Below are 27,725 nucleotides of genomic sequence, written 5' to 3'. Positions count from 1 at the left end.
AGGTGGCGCAGAGGCACCAGGCCTGCGTTCGTTTAACAATTTTTCAATAAATTCTTCGGAAACATGAAAATCTTTAGAGGGGTACATTTTCTGGATTCCAAGTGAAAAAGCCCTATGCATATTTTTAACTGATTCTGAATGTTTTTCTTTATCATATAACAACGCTTTTTCGGCATTTGTTTTATGACGGCGTGCATGTTTATCCCTACTTTTAAGCTGCTGTAACGCTTCTTTTTTCCAATTCTGTAAAACATCAAAGGCTGCAGGTCTAGCCTTCTTTTTTAGCAAGACCGATTCTAGGTATTCAATACGGGAGATCGCAAAACTGCCATTGATTGGCCACTGAAATTCGGAGGCATTTGTCTGTGCCAAATATCATTAAATACTATACTACCAATGCCATACTTACAGTACATAGTACATGCCGGCGACCCCTCCTGTGGTGCCGGGTGGCTAAATTCCAAAGATTGTCGATCGCTGCGGAACAGAGCCCTAAAGCAGCTAGACAATTTCCCAGGCATTCCACAAAAAATTGGTGTTACCTGGTCAATAATTGTGTCTGCAGATACAAAACGCCAAATTCAAATTGTCAGGGTTAAATTAAGAGCCGGGTCACGACTGCACCTGACCAAACCTAAGGAGGACCGTACGGTTTATCAAAGAACTTACCTAACAAATTTTACCTTGTGTTTGGTGGTTTCGACAAATCTGCCCGCCTCAAAAATGGACCCTCGTCAAGATGCCGTGTCAGACCACACGACTATCGTCCAAGGATCGGATCGTGCAGCGCTGCCGAGGTATCGCGTCTCGTTCGGTCGGGCCCGCAAAATCACACCGTCCGATCCCGGTTCAATAGTCTGCGTCAACCTTCAATGATCCGGCATCAATCTTGAGGGTCCGCATTCGGGCGCCAACTGTGAAAACATAAAAATTGATATGAGGCTGGGAAGCCCGAAAGAAACACACAAACACAGGTTACAAAGGACATACAAGTGCTTTATTTAAAAGCTACAACAGTTACCAAAGTCAATTGACAAACGGATAGCTATTCGGCTCTCAGAGTAACGTAACAAACTTCAACGAGGGTTCGATGCATTAGCAGAGAGACCGTACATTTGGAATACTTGGGCTTTTATATCCTTTATCCAGCCCTTGGCCAACCTCCTCGCGGGTTAACCATTCATGGGATCAGGCCTAGGGTTCCTTGCCAGGTCAATCCTATAATGTATGCATTTTGATCAGTTCCGCTGATGCAGTTGTTCATTTACACATAGGTCAGTAATAGGACAAGGTCTCAGTTCACGACCCCGACAAGTGGCCTGCAGGCATATTAATTATTCGTGTGTGCGGAGGTCAGAACGGCCAGAATCTCACTCAGAATGTCATTCAGCCTCCATTTTGATGTTCAGGGTGACTTCCACATTACAAGAGAACCTAAAATGGCGGCTGAATCCAAGATGGCGACCTACATTACTTTTCGTTAAGGTCAAGACCTTACCGCGGAGTCTATTTACATGATATTTTAGACCAATACACATTCAATTACTGCGATAGGAGGCATAATATTATTTCAATTCCAACACTCATATAACTAGATCTGCCTGGAAACATTTTCAGTGTTGTGTTGTAACACAGCATATGGATAGTAAGGTGTATATATGCATGTAGAAACAGAAAAAAGGGAGCAATGATGAGAACATTTTATTATGGTGTATGCGATTGTGCATATATGGTGCTAGATAAATGCAGACTTAAGTGATGAGTGCAAAAATACATGTATAGTTGTGAGGGGTCAGAAACGTCAAGCAGACAAGTAGATATAGTTTTTCCACAAGTAGCAATTTTATTTAAATAATAAAAGAGGGATACTTTCTTTAACCTGACAAGGAATTCCCTACCTATCCAACTAAGACTAATGCAAACACTCTGAAAAGATATCCGTCCCGCACACTTATACAACAAATCATACAGGTATCATATGGCAGGTTAAACTCAATAACATAGTATTCAAAGATACATTCTATACACATGTATCCTTGTAACCAAGGTCGGGTCCCCTTCCCCAAGATTAATTCAGGATTTTCCAAACCAAAGTTCAAGTCAGAACAGTACCTTTCAATAGCCAAGCTCTATTTAAAATGTAATGCACAGTTCTTGTTATTCCAAAAGTCTTTCACTTGGCACTTGAACTGTTTGATTGTTCAGCAAAATATATCACTCTTCAAAATGCTTGTCAGGATTATTCAGTTCTTGCTTGATAAACCAGAAGACTGTCTTTGCAATTCCGGCTAGTTTTCAATACAATTTATCTTCCTTGCAAAACACAACTACTAAATGAGCTACTGAGCGCCAGGCTTGGAACAACCAGAGAGCTCTGTGCAGCCAGGCATGCATCTGAGGGGCTGCTGATAAGCTTTGTTCTGTGGTGGAGCAGGCACTGCTAGGAAATGCTGCTTTCGGACCCTGTATGACACCGCATCAGGGACTGCAGGGACATGCCACCACCAGGATCTATTTTGTGCTTCACAGGCAGGGGTAATTAGAGTTGCGCTTATGGTCACAAACGGCCTTCATAATCACAGTTGGCCCGCCCCTCAACACACACCTACAGTCTTGTCACATAATACAAGGCATTTCAGGGGTAGCCTTGTGGGCCCTTCTGCACTACTGTTATTCCACCTGCCCCAGCTCTTTAAAGCTCACCTTCTGCTAGACCAGGGGTCCCCAACCTTATGTTAGCAATGAGCAACATATGTGTGTCACATGGAATGGCGAGCAACTTCAGTACTTTGATGGAATTCATCGGCATTCATTTGGTGGTAAAATGATTGCAATACAAATCGTAACTGTGCTAAACTCAATGCTGACAATGGCACAAGTGAACGAACAGTACTGAATAGTAATCTCATCCAGATGCAAGTCTACCCAGGCAATTCATAATGGCTTTTAGCATCATTTGACATTCAATTGGTATAGAAATACAATGTTTAGTATAAATTAAGTGGCAACGGTTTATTTTTAGGCACGAGGACAGCAACATTATTCAACACTGGGAGACATAAAATATGTGCTAGGAATTCTCTCACAGGCCATTTTTAAGCGATGTAATGGCAAATGCTGAATTTTAAGCACGTTTGAACGGTAACATTTAATCCAAAACATAAAAGCCTATTTTGCCCCCACCCCCAAAAAATTGTCAGATTCCTTAGTGGAAAATGTTGCTTTTTTTGGAGCACAGGATGTGTAACACTGGACAGAAAATGGTAGAATTTAAAGATCATTTCAACCATGCTTTGGGTGGGGTAGGGGGCTATCCACCTAATAATTCCTGTGAAATATAGTCGCAAATAGTGCTTTTTAAAGCACTACAAGTCTGTACAGTTGAAGCCAAGTGATTAGGATTCGAAAGAACATTTTTCTGATTAATTCAGGTACTCTTTCCCCCAGCAATCCTCTCGGAAATACAGTTGTAAGTGGTGTATTTTTAAGCACGTTAGTTGTCCAGCAACATTGTTCACAACCTGGAACCTTTCAAGACAACAGAAGGGGTGGAGGTTTTCCTTGATATTGTGCACATTATATGTTTACGGTTGTATACCTCACGTGCTAGGTGCTCACCCTTGAGAATGGGTCAGCCTGCACTTTGGAAGTTCAAGCCTGTAGCCGGGTCGACTTAGCCATTCATCTTTTGGGGTTGATGAATTCAGTAAATTACATTGTGTAATATCTGTACTTACAGCATTTAGAAGCCGTAAGCATCTCATCCAAAAAATGTTTTTAGTAACTTAAGTGAATTGCAATTGGTAGCTACACTAATTAATAATCATGCATAATTTGGTACTCATTCACCTTAAATGCCAATTAGCCGCATGCCAGAAAAGCAATACAATGAGAAATGTTCTACCAGGACACTGCAATACAAGGAATATGTAACATTTATTTATTTGGTCATTTATATAGGGCACATAACCCAGAGGCATTTAGGCGCTTTTGCTTAAGAAGTCGGTTACAGTAGCTCCGTGCATCAGGAAAGGTTACAGACATAGCATACTTAGGTCACAGGGGTAACAGTTACAGTAATACAGGGGTAACAATACAGCGTAGTCTCGGGAGGATAGTTCAGGGGCAAGGTGCTCGCCTTGGAAGCAAGATGACACGTAGTAACACAGGTTCTATCCCTGGGTCCGCAGTAGGTGGTAGCAAATAAAACCAGACTTGGATGGATAAAAGTTGTTAACTGTCAGTGTTACAACCAGCCATGAGTTAGTTGAAGTTTTGGGCGAAGAGTCAGGTTTTGAAGCCTCTCTGAAAGGACCATATTAATGGGTCTGTCCTCGGGGCCACAGGCATGGAGTTCCAATGTTTGGCCGCAATCACCGGAAGCTGGAGCCGCCCGCTTTTTGTCGATTGAACCAAAGGATGGTGACGTGGCCAGTGTTGGTAGAGCGGGTGGGTCTGATGGATTGAGTTTGAGACTCGGCTTGCAAGGTATGCTGGTGCGCTGTTAGAGAGGCATTTGTGCGTAAGGTAGAGAGGTTTTGAGTTTAATCTGATCTCGGATCGGAAGCCAGTGGATGTTGCATCTGGCTGTGGAGATGTGCACATGTTTGGGGATGTTGAGGGCTGCTCTGATAGCATTGCTTTGTACTATTTGTAATTTGTTGATGTTTCGGCACTGGAGCCAGCAAAGAGGCAGTTGCAATTATCGATCCATGATAGGATAAGTGCTCTGGCAAGGGTGATGCAGTGGTCTGTGGACAGAAAGGTCTGATAGATCAATTTGGAGATGTAGGCTGCTGAGGAGGCTATAGCATTGACATGCCTTATTAAAGATAGCGAGGAGGCAATGTATACACCTAAAGTGTTTACCTCCTTAGCTACTGTGATGATGTTGCCATCAATATTTGTGACACATTATGCATGGGGCCCACAAACTACACATGTAAAGAAATTGGCATAAGCAAATTCTTTAAGAAGGAATGTTTGGCGGTGCATTCTACTTCTTTGTCCAATATGCAAATACCAGCTGTACAAAGGAACAGAAGTTGGCAAATTTCACTAGAACACAAACATGGAAATTTGGTTTGATTATTTTTCCCATTAATGCACTTCACAGAGTTGATGCAATTAGTGTGGAACATTTTGGGCAATTGCATTCTGGCAACAAACGTGAATCTTCGATGTATTAAAGAAGCTCACTGGAACTTCATTGACTGTTGGGCGTTTAAGTCACTTGTTTTCTTTCTATTCATTTGCCAAGTTTTGGCAACTAATCACTTCACTCTACCTCAGTGTTGCAGTGGAAGGCTCAGTTGGCTACGAAATTTTCTTCACAGATTGTGCACTTGATCCAACCAATGGTGCACCTCATAGTCTACCAGAGTTTCAAGTGGCCTTGAAACATTACAGTGCTAAGACTGGGGCTCTCTCAATAAGTGTGGGTGGTTCAGTGGGGTTTTGTTTTTACTTCCGATGACAGCAGCAATACAATGGGTATTTATGTGGATGACAAGGTGAGTCTAATTTCTGTGCTTCAGGTTCTCTTCATCTCTCTGGTCTTCAGATGAGACTGACCTCAGTAATTGATCTCTGCAGCCACCCCCTTGCTCTCTGTAACCAACTGGCCTTCCCCACCACTCAGACCACCCTGCTGATGCCTCCACAGCTAATGCTTTGACAACTAACAGTATGCCATGCTTGGTAAGTAGAGCAGGCTGATTGGCTATCCTACATTTCTCTCCCTAAGCATACATGCCTATGACATCATGGAACTTTCACCTGCTGGCCAGAGAAGGGTTCCATGATGAACAGAGAGGCCTGGTTGAAGGATGGGTGTCTGTTGACTGTCTACTGATGTCCACTACTTGATGAGATGAGACCATACAATTTTGCTGTACTTAATAAACAGCCCTACATGAAGATGAGGCTGCGTGTCATCACTGTGTGCAATAATATGTAAGGTGGCTCATCCCAAGGGAAAAAGGGGAATGGCGAGAGTAGCTACCTGTAGGAGTCCTGAGAGAGGGATTCTACACCTTACGGCATACATGTGCGAATGCGGACCCAAGGGGGGGTCTAATACTTGCTTTATGGGCTGTCCAGCCCCACTGGGCAGCTGCCCTATGTTTTGCACCAGGTCAAATAAAGAGTCAAAGCCTGGTAAAATTTTGATGGAGTTCAACTCCATCTTAAAGCACAATAAACACAATTCAGGATTCACAGGTTATATAGTGGATCATTTACACAGTATTACAATGGTGGAACAGTCTTATAATTTTTTGTTTACATTCTTAATTTGGTCTCCTATGGGTGTATGTCATATTTATACCAGTATGACACTGGAGGATGCAATACCCTTTACAATAGGATAACTAATGACTTAACTACAGTTTCATTTGTATTAAACTCATAATGGGCTCCCTTCAGATGGGAGAACCCCAGCACATTATGTAGCACATTTGATTAGTGATCATCTGCTTTGCAACCAATAACAACTTGGACTAGCACTTAAACGTACACGTGTCGGGACTCTAACACTTTACATTACTGGTAGCCTGTTTGGTGAGAGCGTAATATGTCAATACTAATAACCTCAACACTCATTCACATGTTGCAATAACATGGATCACTCTAATACGGTACCTGGCCAACCCTTTTTTACTACTTGTGAGGTACTTGCTGGAAAGATTTTGCGCTTAAATAAATAACCCTTCTTTACTTCTTGGGGAACATGGGTGAGCGTGGTATTATACAATACACCATTTAGCCCTCTTTCACTTCATGGGGTGCTTTGCACACATTGGGCCCACCTGTGAGCGTGCCTTGGTCGCAGTTGTTAAATAAACACTTGTTAGTTCATAAGTGGCATATGCGAGCGTGATTTGGTCACGTTTGTTAAATAAACACTTTTTACTACATGAGCGGCACCTACGAGCGTACATTGGTCACATTTGTTAAATAAGCACTTTTTACTTCATGAATGGCATATGCGAGTGTGATTTGGTCACATTTGCTAGATAAACACTTTTTACGTCAGGACACTTCCCCCTCAAATGCCGGCGAACATCTAGGCCCTCTCCTGAGGTGCCAAGACAGGCGGGATGCCTGGGGCGTGCTTTTAGATGACAAGAGCTGCCCATCTAATCTCTCTTCCACTGAACCGCAGTAAGACCAAGAGGGCCTATACCTGCGACCCTAGCCCCACCAGTCTATTGTAATGTAACCCCTCACTCTATAACTAACCGGGAGCCTGTTGCGGACTGAAGTCTCCACAATACCTTGCTATCCCCTATACCTGTTACACTCTCTGACGTTTCTCTTCAGTTATAAAGTAAGCAAGAAATTGACATAATCCATCAACGTGGCTGCAAGAGCTGGGACACAAACAAGGCTCTTATAGATCCAGTGGGGGGCTACAAAGTAGCCAGCTCAGTATACTTTTCCTAGTACTTTTCCTATCTCCAGTCACTGCAAGGGGACGGAAACACTACCATCAGCTACGACAGACCCAAACTGCACAAACTCACGGGCGCTCCCAGCCTGAGCTGGGCTGCACACCGCTCTCGATGCATGCTGCCTCAACCCTGATGGAGGGGAGAGCATGGACCGGCACGGTGCTGCCCTCTGTGGACCTTGTGGGCTCTGCCTGCGTCTCAGGACGCCTCTCTCTCCCTCCAGCCCGAGCTAGGCTGCTGTTTTGTACAACGATAGTACTGTCCACCTGTTCCCCAGAGCGGGGAGTCAGTGACAGGATTTTTGCCAGGATCTCCTCATCTACACTACCAATCCCCCTGCGGGTGGCTCATACCAAGTCCTCCCCCGGGCCAAGGAAGAGAAAGGCAGCAGACATAAAAACAGGACTGACCTTTCACTTATGAATCCCCCATATTTCTATATAAGTAACTCCCACACTGAAATGGGTGGGGTTTTACACATAGAATATAATACCTCCCAGTACAGTCCTGGCTCGGGGTTCATTGCCATTGATGTCTCTTCCCTGTATGCCCTTATTTTTGGCCTCCACACAATAGCCCACAGCAACTGGCGAGCAACATTTTAGGGTCAGGAGAGCAACATGTTGCTCCTGAACTACATGTTGGGGATTGTTTCCATCAAAAATGTCGGGAAGAAAAAGCTGAATGCACATTTTGTACACATTCGCATGGTAAAAAAGACTGAAGCACATAGTACCGGACAAGGGGAGCAGGGGTTGCGGTGGTGTCCCACGCTCTCCTAGTTTGGTATTATGGGCTGCGGGGCTTGCAGGGGTGACCCTCACATACATTAAATGCACAGCGGGGATAAACAAAGTCCTAAAAGCTTGTGTTAGAAATGCAAACAAGTGGGCTTTGCAATTTTGTAACTCAAGCTTTTGGGATTCAGTTTTTCAACGTAGATCCATTGGCGATCACTGTGGTAGACTCTGATTTTGCACCAACTTTGCCATCTAAAGTTACCAGTTGTTTACATTACACAATCCTCTTGTAAGAGGGGCACTCATTAGAGTGCCTCAAAATCATCACCTGAGAGGTCAGCAGGGAATGTATTACCTCTACCGAGAGATCCCTGTGCCAAGTGCCACTCAGTTTAAATCGCTTTAACACAGCAAATGAAGATTGAATACAAAAAGTCCACGTCAACTAAGGAAGCCAGGTTTGCAAGGCCTGCAGTTCTATCGAAAGCCAACAACTTGTTTAGTAAACAAACGACTCACCTGCCTGCTGGCATCTTTTGGTCCCAACTGTAGGTCCCATGACGAAACTACATTGAATCCTTTGACTACAAAGCAATCAGGAAACAGTGAGGCTAGATACTCCGCGTTTGATTCAGGATACTGGTCTACTTTCATGTTATTACTAACATCGATTAAGATTTTTCCAACAAGTAGATGTTTGAGGTCCCATAACGAAGCATAGTTTTCTCGATGTATAGCCAGAAATATAATGCTGGATTTTGTTACAGCATCTTCATGGTGAGTCACATCAACAACATGTGGAAGAAACTCTGAAGCCCGTTTTGGGTCCCTGCTTCCCAGCACAATGTGGTACCCACATCTAATAAGTCTAATGGTCAATGATTTGGCAAAGTCTCCACTGCCCAGTATGCCAATTGTCATCCTTTTTGTCCCTCTTATGCAATTGACACCATTTGGCAGACACGTTTTGTGAAGACTCTTGGGGCTTCCCATCATAGAGATTGATTCCATGATTCCTAGAACAATTTCAGAAGGGAAGAAAAACATAAACAGCGATTACCACATTGTTAAAACTTCATTTCATTGTAATTACAGAAAAGCATAGAATTGCTATCCGTATACAGACACAGATATATCAAAGAAGGCAGGGTTCACTGTATTCATGCGTCAAGTTGCAATCTAGCTGTTGCCACAGAGAAAGGATATGATCAGGACAACAATGAACAAGACTGTGTGACGCACGCACTATGCTAGTGCATCTTCATGTCAGGCCATGGCAATCAACTGAGCTGTTCTCCATCAAAGGGTGAAGCCTCACAAGTGACAAGAAGGTTCAAATGAGCGGCAGTCTATGCTTACCTTCCTACTACTCCCAGGAAGAGGTAAATTAGTAGCTTGCTCTTTTTGTCTTGTATCCTTACTTTCTTTTTATCTTGGACCTCTTCTCAAGTCGTCCAAGTCTGATTTTTACTGTTGTAGCTGTCAGCAACATTCACAGATGTCCCAGTCATAAATATCTGTAGTCAATAGCTTCTAGTAATATAGCCTACGCATCCTTGATCAAACAAAGGCAGCAATCCTACTTACTTACCCATACTGAAATGGCTTGCATATGTGCTCAAAATAAAAAAGTACCCATCTTGTGCAAGTGAGCACAAACACTGATTTACAGAAAGGGGGGTAGGAGAGAGAAGATTGATATGCAGATGGGTTTGGCATAGAAAGTTAAAACAGGATTATAGACTGGAGATTCAGAAGAAGAACGCAGACAAACAGGACATGTTCCAAGTGTTGTATTAAAGAAATTAAAATGAAGCCTAACTTTCCTGGTGATGAGATGTTCCCTACCTATATATCTAATTAGGGTGCTCATCAGTAGTCTGCGAACGTACAATGTATTAAGTCCACTCTCCAAAACTAATCTAACTAGCCATACCACTATTCTAAATTAACTAATGTCAGGAGAATGTCTCCCTTTTCCTGAAGAAACAAGAAGTATCAGTCTATGGGTTTCTTGCTAATAGTTAATCTTTCAATAGTCTATAGTTACTTGCTATATCAGTTCATGCAGCTCCTTCATGAGATTAACCCTTTCTCGTACTGAAGAATTTCTTTCCTTGATGTTTTATACACTTTCCTCAACTGGATGTCACAAATAGCTACGAGTGAGTCATCTATCTTATCTATCTTAGTTACATCCGTTCCAAAGGATTCGTAGAGCTATTGTGAGGGGGTGGGGGGGGGAATTCAACAAACTTTTCACAGAGCTTCAAACATTTCCACAAGACTCTCACGTTAAGGGAAACAATTCCCAGTTCATACCGAATTACTGTCACAGGTACTCATTTAGGTAGGGCCAAGGTACTGCTCCAAAGCAAACCTTCAATACAATCGAAGTATATACTTTGGTGACTTCTCTGTAGTTCCATTCAAAACATTCTACTTCTCTTATGTTCCCTTCTTTCTGTGTTGAAGGCTTGAGTATGTTCCTCTTTTCCCAGGGTAGTGATATCCAAGGTTGCTTTCTCTCCCTCTTAGGGATTTCAGTGCTATTCTTTCTTACATAAAGGCATCAGTTTTGTATTCAACTTTTATTTCTACTGGCACGAGTTTTTTCAACTGTATAATGATTCTGTTTTGGCTTCACGGTCTTCCCGTTTTCCTTGTTACCTTCAACAATGTAGAGGAATGTCTCCGGGCTCTGTGCCCGTCTGGTTGCTGTCGTCTCACTCTTGCCGGTGCCCTCTTCCTTGGATTCTCTTGTTTCCGTGGCATCCCAGTGTTTCTTTAGATAACCAGGTTGATTGCTGCTTTGTTCTCGAGATGGTATCGGCATTGGTTTGAGGGCCACCTGCCCACCACATATAACTCATGGTCACAACCCCCACGTTGTTTTAGGCTCCAGCCCTCTCTGCTTCTCACGTCTGGGATAACTGTGTCTATGGCGTCTCCCCTTTCTATCCAGCACAAGCTTGAATGTTGTGGGTGTGATGCTGGAAATGCAATGGAGGGACAGGGCTGCCATGCCCTTGTCCTATATTCCCTTTATCATCTGTGTTCTGTGTTCAGCTCTACCTCTTTTTGGTTGTGGTTAACAGAGACACTTGGGATACCCTTATGGCACCCATGGGTAGGGGTACAACCCTATACCCCTAGTGTATGTTTGTGGGCACCTGTGTGGGCCACAGAGCAGGGCTGGTGGCAGCTCCATCCTGAATTTGACATTTTGGGATACCCAGGGCAAGCCATAGGAATCAGTGGATTCCTGACAGAAGGCAAGATGGCCCCTGTGGCCTCTTGGTTTCTATTACCTGTTACCTTGTTTTAACAGAGTCCTGAGAAGCCCTGACTTAGTCCCTTCCCCTGACTGGTTGTTATGTGGAAGACCCATAAATGGTATTGTGGGGGAAGTCCATTCCAGACTGGCTGGAGCCTTCCCAGTGACTGTATGTTGTGGGTACACCCTTGGGGTGGGACCATGATGAATGCAGCGTGTGACCAATATGCATTCCATGTTATGGGTGTCTCGTTTCTGTGTATGTGACACAATGAAGGAGACAGCCCTGCCTGAAACTGACATTAATGCAGTGTGGTGTGCTGAAGGCTGGATGCTTTCCCCAATCCACATTCCTTGTCTGGGTGGAAGTGAATGGCCCGAATGCACTGTGAACCCTATTGGCTGCCTGCCTGCATGAATGCCCTTCTGTCTTATTGGCTGACTGAATTTGGCTCTCCAGAGTGAATGAGGGACAGATGTGTATATCTGGGGACCTCTCACTTTCCAATTTGTTTAGAAGCTGATGTTGAAACTTGAAGGTGCTTATCCTTGAAGCCCAGCTGGAAGAAGAATTGCTGCTGCTTTCCTTCGACCCAATCTAAAAGCTGTTGAGTCTGTCGAGGACTGATCCGAGATAGAACCTGGCTAGAAGACCTCTCCCCGAGTTACGAGGGAACATCGTGTAGAAGCTGATCTTCATCGAGGTACCCTGGAAGCCAGTCCCGAAGGCTGTCGACCGGAGAAAGGGTTTACCGAGAATCACGAAGTAAAGCACCCGGACATCAAGGCCATCAAAGTCCATTGCCGTCGACCGGGGTTCAGAGGATGTCTGTGACCGCTAGAAGCCCATCGAGTCATGTTGCCCAGAGGTGGGGACAGCTTGACGCTGTGCTGCTAGACGACCAGAGCCACAGCGCTCCACCTTTTGCCTAAGAACATTTTGAACGAAGGGCTCCTTTGCCATCACCGTCGACCGCTTTGTCCCGCCAGAAGAAAGTCGAGGTCATCGAAGACTGAGGAAAATCCGGCGGTGGGTTTCCCACCACCCGAAGACCACAAAGACGCCGACAAGTGAAGAGCTGAAATCCAGCCAGGGTCGAGTCCCTATAGTCGACGGCGACACACGCTGCCGGGCCTACATTCATCATCAAGTCTTCTTTGCAGCACTGAACACTTTACATCGAGGTGCAATGTAGGCCTCATTTTCCCATGACGTCCTCGAACGATCGGCGATGAGCACCGCGAAGATCGAAGCTGCAGTCTTGACGTCAGTGTTCAAATTTCTTCGAGGAATCTCGACACCTTGTGGCTCCTGCATTAAAGGGAGTTCACTCTTGAGGGATCAGTCGACGAACCGTCGAAGAAACTCTTCCAACTCAAGTACATTGGGTAGTGGAACATTTTAACCAAGAAACAAGACTAGTTAAACATTAATGGACTGGGCTTGTTAATACTATTACAGGTTGCCCAGGTGTGGGTGATCCTCATACAGACATGCGTCTTAGTAGCTAAAGTACCATTCTGCCATTGTTTAACCCAACTTGTCTTCCTTCCCATAATCTATGCTGATACACATTGTTATATGATTTGTATGCCATTATAACTGTCAGCGGTGGATGCATTTTAAAGGAGTCAATAGCTAAGTGTGGTACCACATCGACATTGGCAATTTTAATGTGGCAAATATGTACAGAGTACAAAGTGTGTTATTAATTGATGTATATATCTTGAACCTTATTTATATATAAAGAACTGTGTTAGCACATAACATAGTGTGTGAGGATTCCTTTGTAGGGTGCTTGGGGACCACACTGTACTTAAGAACTAGCCTGCATCACCTCCTGAGAGGTCAAGCCTTGGTTGCTCGTCCATTGCTACCACAATAGACAACCTTGGCTGGGGAGCTTTGTGCTTCTACTCTGCCATATAGAGGGCAGGAATACAGATAACCCCCCTGCAGACTTTACAGTGGGCTCCACGGATCATTCTGCTCTGCCTCCTTCAGGTGTTACGCTGGAAGGGGGCCTCCCTTATCTGCTTATGCATGACTCTCTCTCCACATTGTTCGGCATGTACTCGCCATTTAGCGTACTCGTCTCAGTTGATTGGAGACTTGTATTTAACAGGATACATTCTCTTTCTTCTTGATAGTGATATAGATTGGCTTTTTTACCATCCAAGTCTTTGGACTTGCAAGTCTTTGATGTATTAGAGTCCCATGTATGCCATTGTATGTAACGGTTTCCAGAGTTCCTCACAGGAACAGGAGTCCTTGTCCCTTAAAGGGGAGTCTCTCCCGGGGAGGTCCCACTTGCTTCGACCCCTACAGAGGGAATTGTGAAGTGGGCTCCCCTCCCTAGCCTTGCAGGGGGACTCCCCTTTGGGGAGAAGGGACACATTCCCTTGATTCATCACAAGACCCTCTTGAATTGGCATCATCCCATAGAACAGGTTATCTGGCCTTATTTGTTCTCAGCAGAAGGGCTCTCATACTGCTGGCAACACTTGCTTGATCAGTGTCTAGAACCTTTTTCTCCGATGTAACAAATAGTGTGATTTTGCTTTAATGGATTGCTCCAATTTGATGATTGTGATTTTATAAGATGGTTTACGACAGTACTGTAAGAACCAGTCAATGAAACATGCACATTAAAATTGATTGATACCAGTTATTTTATTTCAATTTTTTTCTATAAAATCTTTATTAGCTTTGATAGAAAATAAACAAAACAAGCAATACCAAATAAACGGGGAGATGATGCTAGAAACTGTGATTAATAAAGTAGGGGCCAGCCATTGAAAATTGTTCAATGCTCAAGAAAATCTACAAGTGGAGGCACAGACTAACCAGATTCCGTTAGAAATGTGGGAGCAGCATTTTAAGACTATTTATAGTTGCACAGTCTGTGTGCCATGCGCAGAAGACCCAAAACACCTGTGGGAAATTCAGTTTGACCAGGAAGATGTTTGTATGACTATTGTGAAGAGTAACACCAGGGCTCCTGGACCCGGTAATTTGTGTAATAGAATATTTTAAAAACGTAGCAACGGGCGAAGTATTTGTATAAGCTTTTTAAAAACATCCTAATAGAGCAAACATTTCCAATTATTTGGCACTCAGGGCATGTAGTTACGATATATAAAAAGGGGGATAAGTTGAACCCTGTTAGGGAGAATTCTCCAGAATGGCTAATTTCCCTTACCTACTGAGTCCCTCAGCAGCTTTGCTGGATTTCTGGGATTTATTTTTTTCACCTGGTAAGAGTGTGAGCCTTTTTCCCCACTCTTACATGTGTTTTGCTGTGTGCGTTTAACATTTTTGTGTTCATAGACTGTGGAGCCTCACCTACTCCACAGGCATCATGTTTCTACTGTGTGTTACACAGCACCTTCAGTGCAGTGACACAGGGTTGTCTTTTTTTTTTTTTAATTCAATTTTTATTGATTTTTGAAAACAGCATAGGTACAAAAATGACAGGATTTGGGCAATCGCCCTCAACAAATCAAACTATAGGCCATTATTCCCTGCGTTTGTTCTCCCACCCCATCCCCTGCCAGCCACCCGCCACAGTATCTCAAGCGATGCAGTCTGCTTATAGAAATGATGCAGCATAAGGCAGCGTCAATCCGGGTTTTCTCCGCCAGTGGCCAACCGGCTTTCCAAGTTCCAAGGCCATTCGTTCCATGTCGGGGCTCGTTTTTGGGCCGGGCAATGGACGCTTGAGGGTCTCAGAACGTGGCCTATGTATTGCCAAACACCTCTTGAAATTGCAGCCAGTCTGTCGCTATTTGGGTGCTTGAACCATGTAAAGCCGCTGTAAGTCTTTCCATAAGGAATATGTCTTTGGCAATCGTCATCCATTCTTTCTTCGTGGGGAGGGGAGGCCTCTTCCACGTTCTAGTGCGAGCCGCTCTGGCTGGCAACAGGAGGGAGTGTGAGAGGTCCGGTAATTTTTCCCAGTGGTCATCCTTATGCTGCAGGCCAAACAGTATCAACATCGGGTCCAGTGGGAGCACACCTTCTCCCGCCTCTTTCAGCCAGCTGAGGACTTTGGCCCAATAAGTTTGGACCTTCCTGCATGTCCACCACATGTGCCAATAGTTTGCCCTTTCCCCACACCCGTGCCAGCAAAGGGGGATTATGTCTGGGAACATCCTAGAGAGTGTGATCGGGTCATACTGCCATCTGTGCAGGAGTTTAACAGCATGGGTTTTGTATTGGCAGGAAATCGAGGTCTTAAATGATCTACTACAGAGTCGCCCCCAGAGGCCGTCTCCGATCCTACAACCCAAGTCTCTTTCCCATTTCCCTCTGAGGCTTTTGGTGGTTCCCGCCCGGGGGGTTAAAACGGCCGAGTAAAGGAGTGAGATGAGGCCTTTCATTTCTACATGGGTATCTAAGATTTTCTCAACTGGGGTGAGTTTTCTTTGTAATTTGGGCTTTAGTTTTGGTTTCATTAAGATTCCCTTAAGTCTCAGGTAGAGGAGAGGGGAGAGCCTACCTATTCACAAGGATTCTTCAAGCTCCTGGATACTTATAAAGGACTCCTCCCTGACCAACTTACCAACTCTGCATAGGCCCGCGTCAAACCAGGGCTGATAGTGTTCATGGCCTGGGATTTCCTCTAAAACTGGAGTGGACTAGATATGACTCATGGGGGAGGGCCAAGTGGTCACCTTCTCACTGTGTCCCTTACCCTCCAGCGCCTTCCACATTGTTACTAGTATTGGGTGATCTCCAATTCTCCTTGGGAGCTTTTTCATCGGGACCCATAACCTCTCACCCACTGTGACAGGGCTCAGGAGGGAGTTTTCAAGAAAGACCCATTGTTGGGATCCTCTGAGGTGGGGGGCCAGGGTTCTGAGCTGGGCTGCTCTGTGGTAAGTTCGTAAGTCTGGGAGGCCGACCCCCCCTCTATCCTTGGGGAAGGTGAGTGTTTCATAACCTATTCTGGGTCTCTGGCCTTGCCATATGAATTTCGTTATGCGTTTTTTGGCTTCTTGAAGGAGTGCTTCTGGGGCTTCTAAAGGGAGCATCTGGAAAACGTACAGGACCCTGGGGAGGAGGTTCATCTTTACGGCGTTTATCCTTCCCATCCACGAGATTTGCCCCTTACCTCATGTCTCCATATCTTTGAATAAGTTGTCAAACAGCAGGGGGGTAATTTGCCTGGCTTAGATCTTCGTGGGGCCGGACGATGTTGATCCCCAGGTATTTAATCCCTTTGGTACGAATTTGAAACCCCAGGGGGGACAATTCCGTGAGGTCCCTGTCTGAATCTGGGGCAAAGGGGAAGATCATTGACTTCCCTATGTTCATCCTGAAGCCTGAGAATTGGCCAAACCGTTCAATAACCCGAACGGCAGCCGGGACCGAACTAGTAGGTTCCCTCAGGTGGAGCAGTATGTCATCTGCATAGAGGCCGAGCTTGAAGGTCCGACCTCTAACGTCAATACCGCGGACCATCGGGGCACATCTGATGTACTCCGCGAGTATTTCCATGGTCATGGCGAACAGGAATGGGGAGAGGGGGCAGCCCTGCCTCGTCCCCCTTTGAAGGCTGAATGTTCGTGACAGGCGACCATTTACCGTGACTCTAGCAGAGGGGTCTGTGTATAAGGCCTTAATGGCTCGCCTGATTCCCTCGCCAAAGCCCAGTTTGACAAGGACTCCGTGTAGAAACTCCCAGTCCACCCTGGCGAACGCCTTTTCGGCGTTGATGGCCACCAGGACAGGGTTGTCTCCCTTCGGGGCCACTTCCCTCATGAGGTGCAGGGTTTTTCAGAGGGTGTCCGCCCCCTGTCTCCCCTGTATGAAGCCCACCTGGTCGGAGTGGATGAGTACCGGCATATGGCTGTCTAGTCTCGTGGCTATGATCCTGGTGAACAGTTTAGCGTCCACATTCAGGAGGGAAATTGGCCTATATGACCGGCAGTCTGTTGGATCTTTGCCCTCCTTTGGGATCACTGTTATCAGTGCTTTGCCAAATGACGGAGGCACACTCCTGGTCCTCATGATATTTGTGAATAGGCCTACCAAAAACCCTGCTAGTAGGCCTCCAAAGGCCTTATAGAAGCCTGCGGTGAATCCGTCCTCCCGGGGGGCCCTGCCCAGCTTGAGACCCGATATTGCCTCGAGTACCTCCGCGCTCGTTATTGGGGCGTCTAAGGCTGATGCCTCTGGGGGGTCCATCACAGGTAATGTTACCCCTCCAAGGTATGCTAACAATGCCTCCGCCTCCACTTCTCCTTCCCTCCCATAGAGAGTCTCATAAAACCCTGCAAATTCCTCAACTATTCCCACGGGATCAGTTTTTGTCCCCTCATCCCTGCATGAGATCCTTGACACCCATCTATCTCTCCGTTGGCCCCGGAGTTTGGCCGCCAGCATGGCGTCAGCCTTATCCCCTTTTTCATAATACCTTTGACGCAGGTGTTGGAGGCCCGCTACAATTTTCCCCATCTCCAATGCTCTCAGCTCTTGCCTTTTCTCTCTTGCATCCCCCAAGTCCCTTACCCTCTCCTCATCACTCTTCCCTTCAGGTCCCCCCAATGCTATTATCTCTGCCCGTAGCCTATGAGCCAGGAGAGCCCTGGTCCTTTTTTTTGGAAGCCCCCTCTCTAATCAGAACACCCCTCCAGGTCGCCTTTGCTGCCTCCCAAACTGTCTTGATGTTGACTTCACCCGTGTTATTCAGTTCAAAATATTCATTGATCGCCTTCTCCATCTCCTCCTTAAAAACCACATCCCTTAGCAGGAGGTCATTGCATTTCCACAGGGATTCTCTCGGCTTCAGACGCAATACACTAATATCTGCCCAGACCATATCGTGGTCCGACCAGCTGACCGGGCGGATGATGCAGGACTCCACTCGGCTCATGTTCTGGTGCCCCATGAAAAGGTAATCTATTCTCGTTCTGGTGCCATGGACCGCTGAGTAGAAGGTGTATCCCTTTCCCTCCAGATGCAATTCCCTCCATGTGTCCACGAGCCCGTAGCCCCACATCAGCTTCCAGAATTTCCCCTGGGGTCTACCCCCTCGGCTGCCTAGTGGGATGGCCCCTCCATTATGATCCAATTCCCGATTTGCCCGCATGTTAAAGTCTCCAACCAGTATAAGGAGCCCCTCTGTCCTGGCCATTATCTCTCCCATCGCCTCTTTGAGAAATTCAACCTGGCCCACATTAGGACAATAGATAGCTGCTAGGGAGACCCTGGAGTTGTGCAAGTCACCCGATATAATCATGGCTCTACCGTCCTCCCTCCCCCACATGGTTACCTCTGTGAGTCTCTGGTTTCTCTGCAGGATGATCCCGACTCCACTCCGTTTCATGGGAGCAAATGCCCAGAAGGTCTGTCCCACGTGTGCTCCCGGGATGGCCCTCTCCTCTCCCGTGACCGTTCTGGTTTCCTGTACGAAGAGGATATCTATTTTAGCATTCTTAATTTCCCTCCCCAAGAGGGAGCGCTTTGCTGGGGAGTTCAGACCCTTAACATTGAGTGAACCAATTCTTAGTGACTCAGCCCGGCCCCTATTCTCATTTTCTGCCATTGGGTCCTTGTCTTGTGTGTACCGTCTTCCCGGATCTGTGCTTGCTGCCGCCTTCCAATGTGGTTTTGAGACTGTGTGGGTCCCCAAAATATGCAACCCCAACCTACCTTCCTTCCCTCCTTCCCTCACCCCCTCTTTATCATGACGCCTGCCAACGGGAAAGCCACCAGGGTGAATGTAAGTCCATCCACCGCAGTCCCCTTGTTAAGCTCAGCGTCCCCGGCCGGGGCCGTTTGATTCAATCTCTCGGTTTCTCTAGTAGCGAGCCTCTGACCACTTAGTCTCCTTCGGCTTCCGTTGTGGGGGTGTTTAGTTTCTTGAATTTCCTTCGGCCCTTTATCTTCTTCATTGTGGACCAGGGACCCTCCGGCTCCCTCCTGGCGCTCCGAGGCTCTTTCACCTCCATCTTGTTTCCTTCCTCTGGGGTGTCCCCTTTCAGTACCTGCAGCACATGGGATGCCTCCTTGCCACTGGTCACTCTATAGTCCACTCCTCAGCGTTCGAAAGACAAGACGAATGGGAAGGACCACCTGTATCTTATGTCTTGGCTGGTGAGCCACTGGGTGAGTGGCCGGCACTCTCTTCTGCGGGTAAGAGTGAAAGCCGAGAGGTCCTGGAAAATCCTCACTGTGTCTCCTTCGAACAAGAAACTCTCCAGCCTTCTCGCTTTCTCGAGGACCTCCATTTTTTCTCTGTAGCGGAGGAAGCACACAACTATGGACCTTGGGCCGCCCTTCGCTCCACCTCCCCCTCGGTGGGCTCTTTCCAGCTGGACTTCCTTGCCCCCCTCCAGTGTGAAGAGTTGGTTGATGAGGCCCTGAACCTTTCTCCCCACGTCTGCGGCAGTCTCGCCTCTCTGTTGAGTCACACCCATAATACGCAGGTTGTTTCGTCGTTCTCTGTTCTCTAGGTCGTCCATTTTCAGGGCTATGTCCTCCTCTCTGATTTCCAGGTCCCTTAGCCTCGCTTCGTATTTCATGTCTAACAGGTCCATTTGGAGGTGGTTGTTTTCCATTCCCTCGATTTTTTTCCTCGAGCGTCTCCACTCTCCCCCTGAGATCAACTATAGAGGCTTGTATGTCCGTTCAAATCGCTTTTATCTCCTGGAGGATGTCCTTGAGGTCGTCCTTCGTTAGCACTGCGTGGAGGGGGGTCGGCACTTGAAGGCATGGTGGCTCTGTGTGGTTCACCGAGGGGTGCGTTGGACTGGCGGAAGCGTTGGAGGGAGCGGATTGCGCACGTGGGCTGGGTCGGTTCCAGGACTCCGGTCTCTGGGTGAACTTTGGAGTTTGGGTGGGGGCGGGGGCGCCTCTCACCCCGCCTTAATGCCTTGAGGTTTCCTCTGGTCGTCTTGGGTCCCCCGCTTCCGCGGAGGTAAGCTTGCATGTGGGGGGGTCCCCCCGGCGATGGCTCAGGTCCTCACGGGGGGGGGGGCTGAGATTGTGATTGGGGCCTGTTTCCCCAGATGCGTCCTTTTCGAGTAGGCCTCCGTGCGCGGGGCATGGGTCGGGAGGCCCCCGGAGTCCTGATTTGCTGCTGGTGGTCGGCACCGGAGCGGTTCTTGGTGGTTGGGGGCTCCCACCAGGACGCCCCACTCGTCCCTGGCCCTGCACGATGTCCACACACCACCGAGGCAGAGCTCCAGGGCCCGCTCGGCATCCGCGCACGGTGGGGGCGTGCTCCGGTGTCCTCTTCTCGGTGTTATGGCCGCGGGCCGCGGCCGCAAAGGCAACGATCGGCGGCTCCGGGCTCCGCGGCGGGTCCGGCTGAGGACTGGGGCACCGCGAGATGCGACGCCCCCCAGTGGCTCCGCTGCACGGCGTCCGAAAAGGTGTCCTCTCTGTTGCTCGGCGAGCGGGGCCTCAGATCGGGGCCAAGCTGTATCCACTTTCGGAGGAGTGCTCGATTCGTTGGGCCACTGCCGCGGGGGTGCACGTTCCCGTCGGGGTTGCTCCAAACTCCCAGCCGGGGATTGGCTCAGAGTGCTAGGCCCTGCGGTGGTGGAGGAACGCTGGTCTCACACGTCCAGCATGCTCCCCGCCCCCTGGCGGTCTCCCAGGGTTGTCTTTTAAACTTCCCAACTCCGACTCATTTTCTGGGACTGACTACTGTCTCCCAGACCATATAAAGTTGCCATTAACTTTATTAGCCTCTGTAAAACCACAGACCCAGTACACCCCATCTTACGTAGAGTACTGAAAAGGGTTAATACTTATCCCTTTATGTCTGTTTCTCTTGGAGCATTATTTCGCTCCCTTTTCATCAAGACTTGGCTGGTGGCAGTGGTAACTACCCTATTTTTCCTACCGCGGTTATCTTAAATAACCTTGGTATTGTTTTAGGCTATCTTGGTATCCTCGAACTTAAACCCGCTAGACCATATATGTTTTATTTCGGTTCTGGCTGGGTTTATTCGCCATTTCTTTTTGAAAATGTCTTTCTCGTGTTTTACTCTGCGCGCCAAACCAGGTTTGGTTCCTTTGTTCACCGTCTTTTCGCGGGCTTCTACGCAGAAGCCCTCCTTAGGCGCCTGTATGTCTGGGGGGAGGGGGACAGGTTGTGAGGGAGGGGTTTAGAACTCCCTGCACAGGGTCTCCTTGGCGGGACAGCCACCCTGCTGTGTGATTGACAGCCAGGCTGTGTGAATGGGGGAAAACTGCATAAAAAGTCTCTGGGTCTGGAAAGGCAGAGTTGCCACTGGAATGAAAGAACCAACAAGGAGCTGACGGAAGAGGACCCCTACCATGACTGAACCGCCTGGTGAAGCCCTGCTGCAGCTCTGAATCCTCGAACTCCAACGACAGAGAAGATCCTCCAGGAATCTTCTTCCCTGAGCTGGTGGGACCAACCAGTTCGCCCAAACTGCAAGCCAGGAATCCCTCCTCTGGTTGAATTCGCTGTACAGAGCTACAGTGGGCCGGATAGCCAGGAAGGTTGGACCCTGCTTGGGTTTTAAGGAGCGCACCTTTTATTTGTTGCTTTGCTCTGCTGCTGGTTTCTTCCCTGGGCAGTGCAGGACCCTCCAGTCTTCCTACTTCATGTCAGTCCGACAGACGCTTCAGGAACCGTGAGCCTGCAGGAACAGCCCGGAACGTCCGCCTCAGCTACAGCTCTTCTCCTCCATTTAAAGGCACTGTGCAAATGCGGTTGTTTCGTTTTGTTCAGCCACAGTCAAAGTGTGTGAAATCTTTCTCCAATCCGAGGGCTTGTCCTTCTCTACTCTTTAAACTAACTTTTCTGCCAACCAACTTCGTCCAGAACTCTTGGCAAAGACTTAACCGCGAACTACCCTGAGCTGTGTGATCTTGAGCAAAAGACTTTGGTCCTATTGACTTTGGCCCTAAGCCTTTTTGATTTGATTCCATCACTGTAGTTCCTCTTTCTAGATTGCCCTGCTTACTTACCTGTTGGTGCTGTTCAATGTCTGGCTAACTTTGTCTTTCCCTCCCTTTTACATTTCTGGAGTGCCATTTTGCTCCCACTTCATTTGTGAGCTTAACTTGTCTGGAACCTAATGGGAGTGGTGTGGGGTGTCCAGTTAAAGTATCGAAAAAAAGTCGAATTTTTTTTATTTCTTTATTTATATATTTTTTAGTTTGGTTTGGTAAAAAAAGTTTTTTTAATAAAGAAAACAGGGGGTTGGGGGGGGGGGGAACCCCACCCATAAAAAAATAAATTTCGACCCTTTGACTGTCGAAAAAGGCATTCGATCCTTTTGTTTTCGATAGTTTAACCTAGAACCTCATTTGTAAATAGAGACAGATTTGACAGTAGCACACAAATCCTGGGTAAATAATTTTGTTTTCAATATTCGTAGGTCCAATAGATGGTCTTCTAAATTATATCCCCACAACGACCGTGCCTTCACACAAACCATTACACACCATTACATTGGGGCTCCCCTCACGCCCCTGCACCAAAAGACTCCAATAGGGAATTAACTGATGGAATCACAAACATGGAACATAGGAGCACTCCTTTCCATGAAATGCTCCTGTTCAGAGAAACCAGGCCCAGTTCAAAACATAACGCCACCATAGGCAGACTTTAGGGAGTGATAATGCTGTTTTCCACACCAAACCCTCAATCTGTGTAAAATCAAACTGATGCAATGACTGGTAAGTCTCAAGCCCATATGTTAGCACAGTCCCTACTTAGGCCATATAACATCTTTGCACTAAACCGCAGTACATTTGGGAAGCCAAATGCTCTAACCTTAACCTTGATCATGTCCACTAGAGTTTGTTTGTTGGGATGGGACAGGAGTTTGAACCCCAAATATGTCAGTTCCCCAACTCTCTCCAGTTCCTTCCCTGATAGACTCCAACCAGCATTCCTTCTTTCATTTCTACCGATTCCCCTAATTTTGGGATGGTTCTGACATGCATAGACTAAAAAGGCATCAATAAGTCTCCGAAGCCCCACTTTAGAAAGCTCAAGAAGAATGAGCCGTTCGCAGATCACCCAAATCCACCATATAGAGATTAGAAAGCAGAGGTGCAAGAATGCACTACTGCCGTAGACCTCTTTCAGTACTAATTGGTCTCATCAAATCCCCTTGCATATTCAAACAAACCCTTATAGATGAAGCTTTGTGGAGGCCAATCATACTTCAGAGCGCCGGGGTGATATCCTATTGCTGCAGTTTCCATCACAAACAACTCTAATTCATGGTTTCAAAAGCATTGGACAAGTTGATGCTAGATAAGTGTATCAGGCACTGTACCTTTTGCACCACCATATTTTGCAACCGATCCATAAGTGACCGCGGCAGCGTCGTCCCAACTCCCCGTCTAATACCCACCTGGAACGTTTTTAGTACATCATTGCTAAGATCTCCAAGTAGCAGTGCAGCAATATTGTTTGGATGTCGTCTAACAATGTCATTGACGGTAGTTACAGGGTTTGTTAGGCAGAATTATATGCAGTACCCTTTGGGAACACTACACACAATTAAGACTACAGGTGACAGTATAAATTCACCTTTGGTACAAGCCTGTACTACACAGTAAAGTGATAGCGATCGCTGAGCAGCCAGACTTATTTCAAGAGCAAGTAAGCAGTATCAATAGTTACACAAAGGACAGCGATTACTATGATTCAAACAAACATTGACTCAAGGTTTCTGAGTAAAAGAATATACATTTATTTACACATCAGTTGTTTAACATTTCACTAAAGTAAAGCAGTTTAAAAATCACACTCTTAATACACCACACCACGGTTCTAGGTTAAACTATCGAAAACAAAAGGATCGAATGCCTTTTTTTCGACAGTCAAAGGGTCGAAAAAAAGGGTTGAATTTTATTTATTTATTTATTTATGGGTGGGGTTCCCCCCAACCCCTGTTTTCTTTATTAAAAAAACTTTTTTTACCAAACCAAACTAAAAAATATATAACACCTAATTTTGTAGATAGCCTGTTAATGGTGCACAAACAAATGGGGGAGTTGTCACTCTACCTTGAGCTCTTTCCTTCCCCAATCGCTAGAGCGGCGTATACGCCATTTTGCATGAACCTTCTAAAAACTAGAGATAATCTAATCTTGAAGGAAATGACTCTGAAGGGACTGCAAATTGTAGATAGTGTTTAACAGAGATAGAGCCATTAAGGCATGTGATGCTATATTGTGATCATCTAAATGACAAGAGAATACTGCATTTTTACCATTTTGTACATTCAACTAATTTTATTCTGAGCAAGGTCCTTTGGGAAAGATTTTTAATAGTTCTGCAGACATTCATTATCACACTCCTGCATGTTATGAAAGATACTGCCTCACTGAGGGATAGTAAGTGGTTTTAGTATTAAAGATCTTTAGTGAAGTGTGATTTGAATTGGTTTTAAATGTAAAAATGTTTTAATTTATCAAAAACCATGGTAATGTCTGACAGTGATGCATTGCTTAGTGTTGAAATGGTACTATACCGTCACATTGATTGATTTATATGGCATAATGTTTTATTTTGTGTAAGGTTTTGATTAAAACCATTTTGTATTTGCACAATCATTTATGCTCCCCAAACACCCTACAACCTAGATCATCCCAAAACTGAGAAACACAAATTATTCCTTGGATAAAGTTCATTTAGGGTTACGATCTGAAGAAAATTGACCAAATCCCGATAGTACAAAGATCTACACCTACATATTGTTTATTCATTAACTACAAATGCTCTCATGTGTGGTAGGGTAACCCTTGTGTGGTAGGGTAACCCCTATGTTTATAAATCTGCTCAAAGTTCAAACCAGACTAAAATAATGTCACAGATGGAATCTCCCTTGCACCCAATTTTGTCGCTGTATCTCTTCATCGGCAACAGTGCCGATGTCACAGATTGACATGTCAGGACCCATGATGACCCCCTGGTAGACAATCTGCAATCTATTTTCAATATTTTTGAATTACCAGGCACACCCATATCAAATGAAAAAAGTGGAGAGAATGATCTGACCCTACAGATATTGTGGCAGTCCTCATTCCCTTCTCATGTAGTGTTACCGGGGTAGAATAGGTTATATGTAAAATCTTAAATTAGACCAGCTGAAGCCTCCAGTGTAAGGCAATCGCTTGGGGGGACATATAGGGCTTCTGACCACTCTCCATGGCCCCCCAGGCCTATTTCCCACTCTGTCTTGGCTTTCAGCAAGCGTTTCAACATTCGATTGGTAAACATTGTGTACATTGCCGAAATAGGTTTTACCGTAACTTCAGCTTCAACTATTAACATTACTCTCCAAGCCGAAAACCTCAGAGAGACTATAGTGTTGTTTCGGCTGGGTATGTATTGCATGGTTACACTTGGGAAAACTAGTAGATGTTGGTCCTATATATGCAGAATTATCCTTGTAAATCCTTACTTCTCCAATGCTGAAGAACCATTTTTTATAACACAATTTTATTGCCATTTCTTTAATATATCAAACATATTTATCCATACCGTTCCAAGTTTCTCCAGCCATTGCTTACGTCTACAAAGTAATTATTGCTATTCCATGCATCAGTTTAGTTTAGATCTCCATTCTAGCAGAGCAGGTGCTTCTGAATAGCACTATTTGCTGGCCACATCTCTTTGCTGTCACTAATGTCATGGCAATAAATAACATGTTGTACCTTGTGAGCATGTGCTCACACCATTATGATATGATATGATATGGCATTTATAACCCGCCTATACACAAGTGTTTCAAGGCACGACGAGGCAAGGGGGATACAAAGGGAGGACAGACAACGATCCTACTAGGCCAAGTGTCATTCAGATCGCGCAAGTGCATGGGAAGGGGGAAAAAGGAAAAGTGCGCGGGGGAAGGGAGCGTGGAAAGTGCAATACATGGGAAAAGTGGAATAAATAAGAAAATAAATAAACGGCCAGCTAGTGGCAAGTAAGTGCAGACAAAAGTGCTGGTGGGGGGGACTGTAGGGATACAGAACAATGGTCCCCAGGTGCAGGGGTTGCCAGAGAGGCAGTGCAAGTGGGAAATTGGCAGGGCCTGAGCCAGCGATTAGAAGGGTGGCCAGGTAACCCGAGCAGTTTCAGTCAGGAAATCAGCAGGGGAGAGGGGGAGAGAAAGCCGAGGCAAAGGGGAAGGTTTTGAGTTGCTTCCGGAACCGTAGATGGTTCTCCTCGAGTTTCAGGGAGGCAGGAAGGCTGTTCCAGAGAGAGGCCTCAGCCAAAGAGAGTAAACTGCCACCAACTCGTTGCTTGGAGAAGCGACTGACACTGAGGGAGTTGGAGTCGGATGAGCGAAGAGCTCGAGAAGGAAGATATTTAGGAAGAGAGAGTTGAAGGTATTGCGGCCCTAGGCCCCAGAAGGCCTTGTGTACAATGCAGAGGGTTTTGAACTTAATCCTCGCAGCCACTGGGAGCCAGTGCAGAGATTTCAGTCCTGGAGAGATACGATCACTGGGCCTGAGGCCAAGGACAAGTCTCACAGTCCTGTTCTGGATAAGTTGCAGAGGGCAGAGAGTAGAGGCAGGCAGATTTAGATAGAGGCTGTTACAATAGTCCAGCTTAGAGAGGACCAGGGCTCTGGAGACAGTGAGCTTCTGGGGGAAGGAGAGGAAAGGAAGAATACCTCTAAGGAGATGCAGGTGGTAGTGTGACTTCTTAGAGATGTCAGAGATGTGAGGGGAGAAGGAGAGAGCAGAGTCGAAGATGACCCCGAGGATTTTAGCCTTGCAGGTTGGAGTAGGAAGATAGCCAAGAGAGGCCAGCCAGAGAGCTGCAGGGAAAGATGGAGTGGGTGTGCCGATGAGTAGGATCTCAGTCTTACTGGAATTAAGGCAGAGGTCGTTGGCGGCACACCACTCCTGGATGGCAGACAGACAGTCAGAGATGAGGGAAGGAGAGGAGGCCGAGGGTAGCCTGAAAATGAGCTGGGTATCATCCGCATAGCACTGAAAGTTGGGACAGAGAGCAGCGATGCGGTGGGCAAGGAGTGCCAGGTATTGGTTGAAAATCCAGGGAGAGAGGTTAGATCCCTGGGGGACACCACAGGTGGAGAAAAATATGTCAGAGAGGAAGGACCCAGATGCTCAGATATGATATGATATGATATGGCATTTATAACGCTCCTATACACAAGTGTTTCAAGGCACGAGAATCATTTTAGGATCCTGTTAGTCTTCTCAGAGATAGTATCATACTAGTCCTGGAGTTAATAGGACGAGATTGTATGGATAAAAGTACACTCTGATGT

At 46.3% G+C, this 27,725-nt stretch overlaps 1 protein-coding gene across 3 annotated transcripts in view; it reads right to left on the bottom strand.

The window, feature by feature from the left end:
• STEAP2 (STEAP2 metalloreductase) overlaps positions 1–27,725 on the bottom strand; it is a 328,022-nt gene that overhangs the window by 252,113 nt on the left and 48,184 nt on the right. For all 3 annotated transcript variants that reach the window (XM_069648363.1, XM_069648364.1, XM_069648362.1), the window contains exon 2: positions 8,714–9,210. In XM_069648363.1, coding sequence (XP_069504464.1) covers positions 8,714–9,205 — 492 coding nt within the window. In that variant the 5' untranslated portion in view covers positions 9,206–9,210. The remainder of the gene's footprint in view (positions 1–8,713; positions 9,211–27,725) is intronic.

The sequence above is a fragment of the Ambystoma mexicanum genome, chromosome 2q, assembly GCF_040938575.1.
Source record: "Ambystoma mexicanum isolate Mex_15411 chromosome 2q, UKY_AmexF1_1, whole genome shotgun sequence".
NCBI classification, from domain to species: domain Eukaryota; kingdom Metazoa; phylum Chordata; class Amphibia; order Caudata; family Ambystomatidae; genus Ambystoma; species Ambystoma mexicanum.
This window is presented reverse-complemented; position numbering and strand designations above follow the sequence as displayed.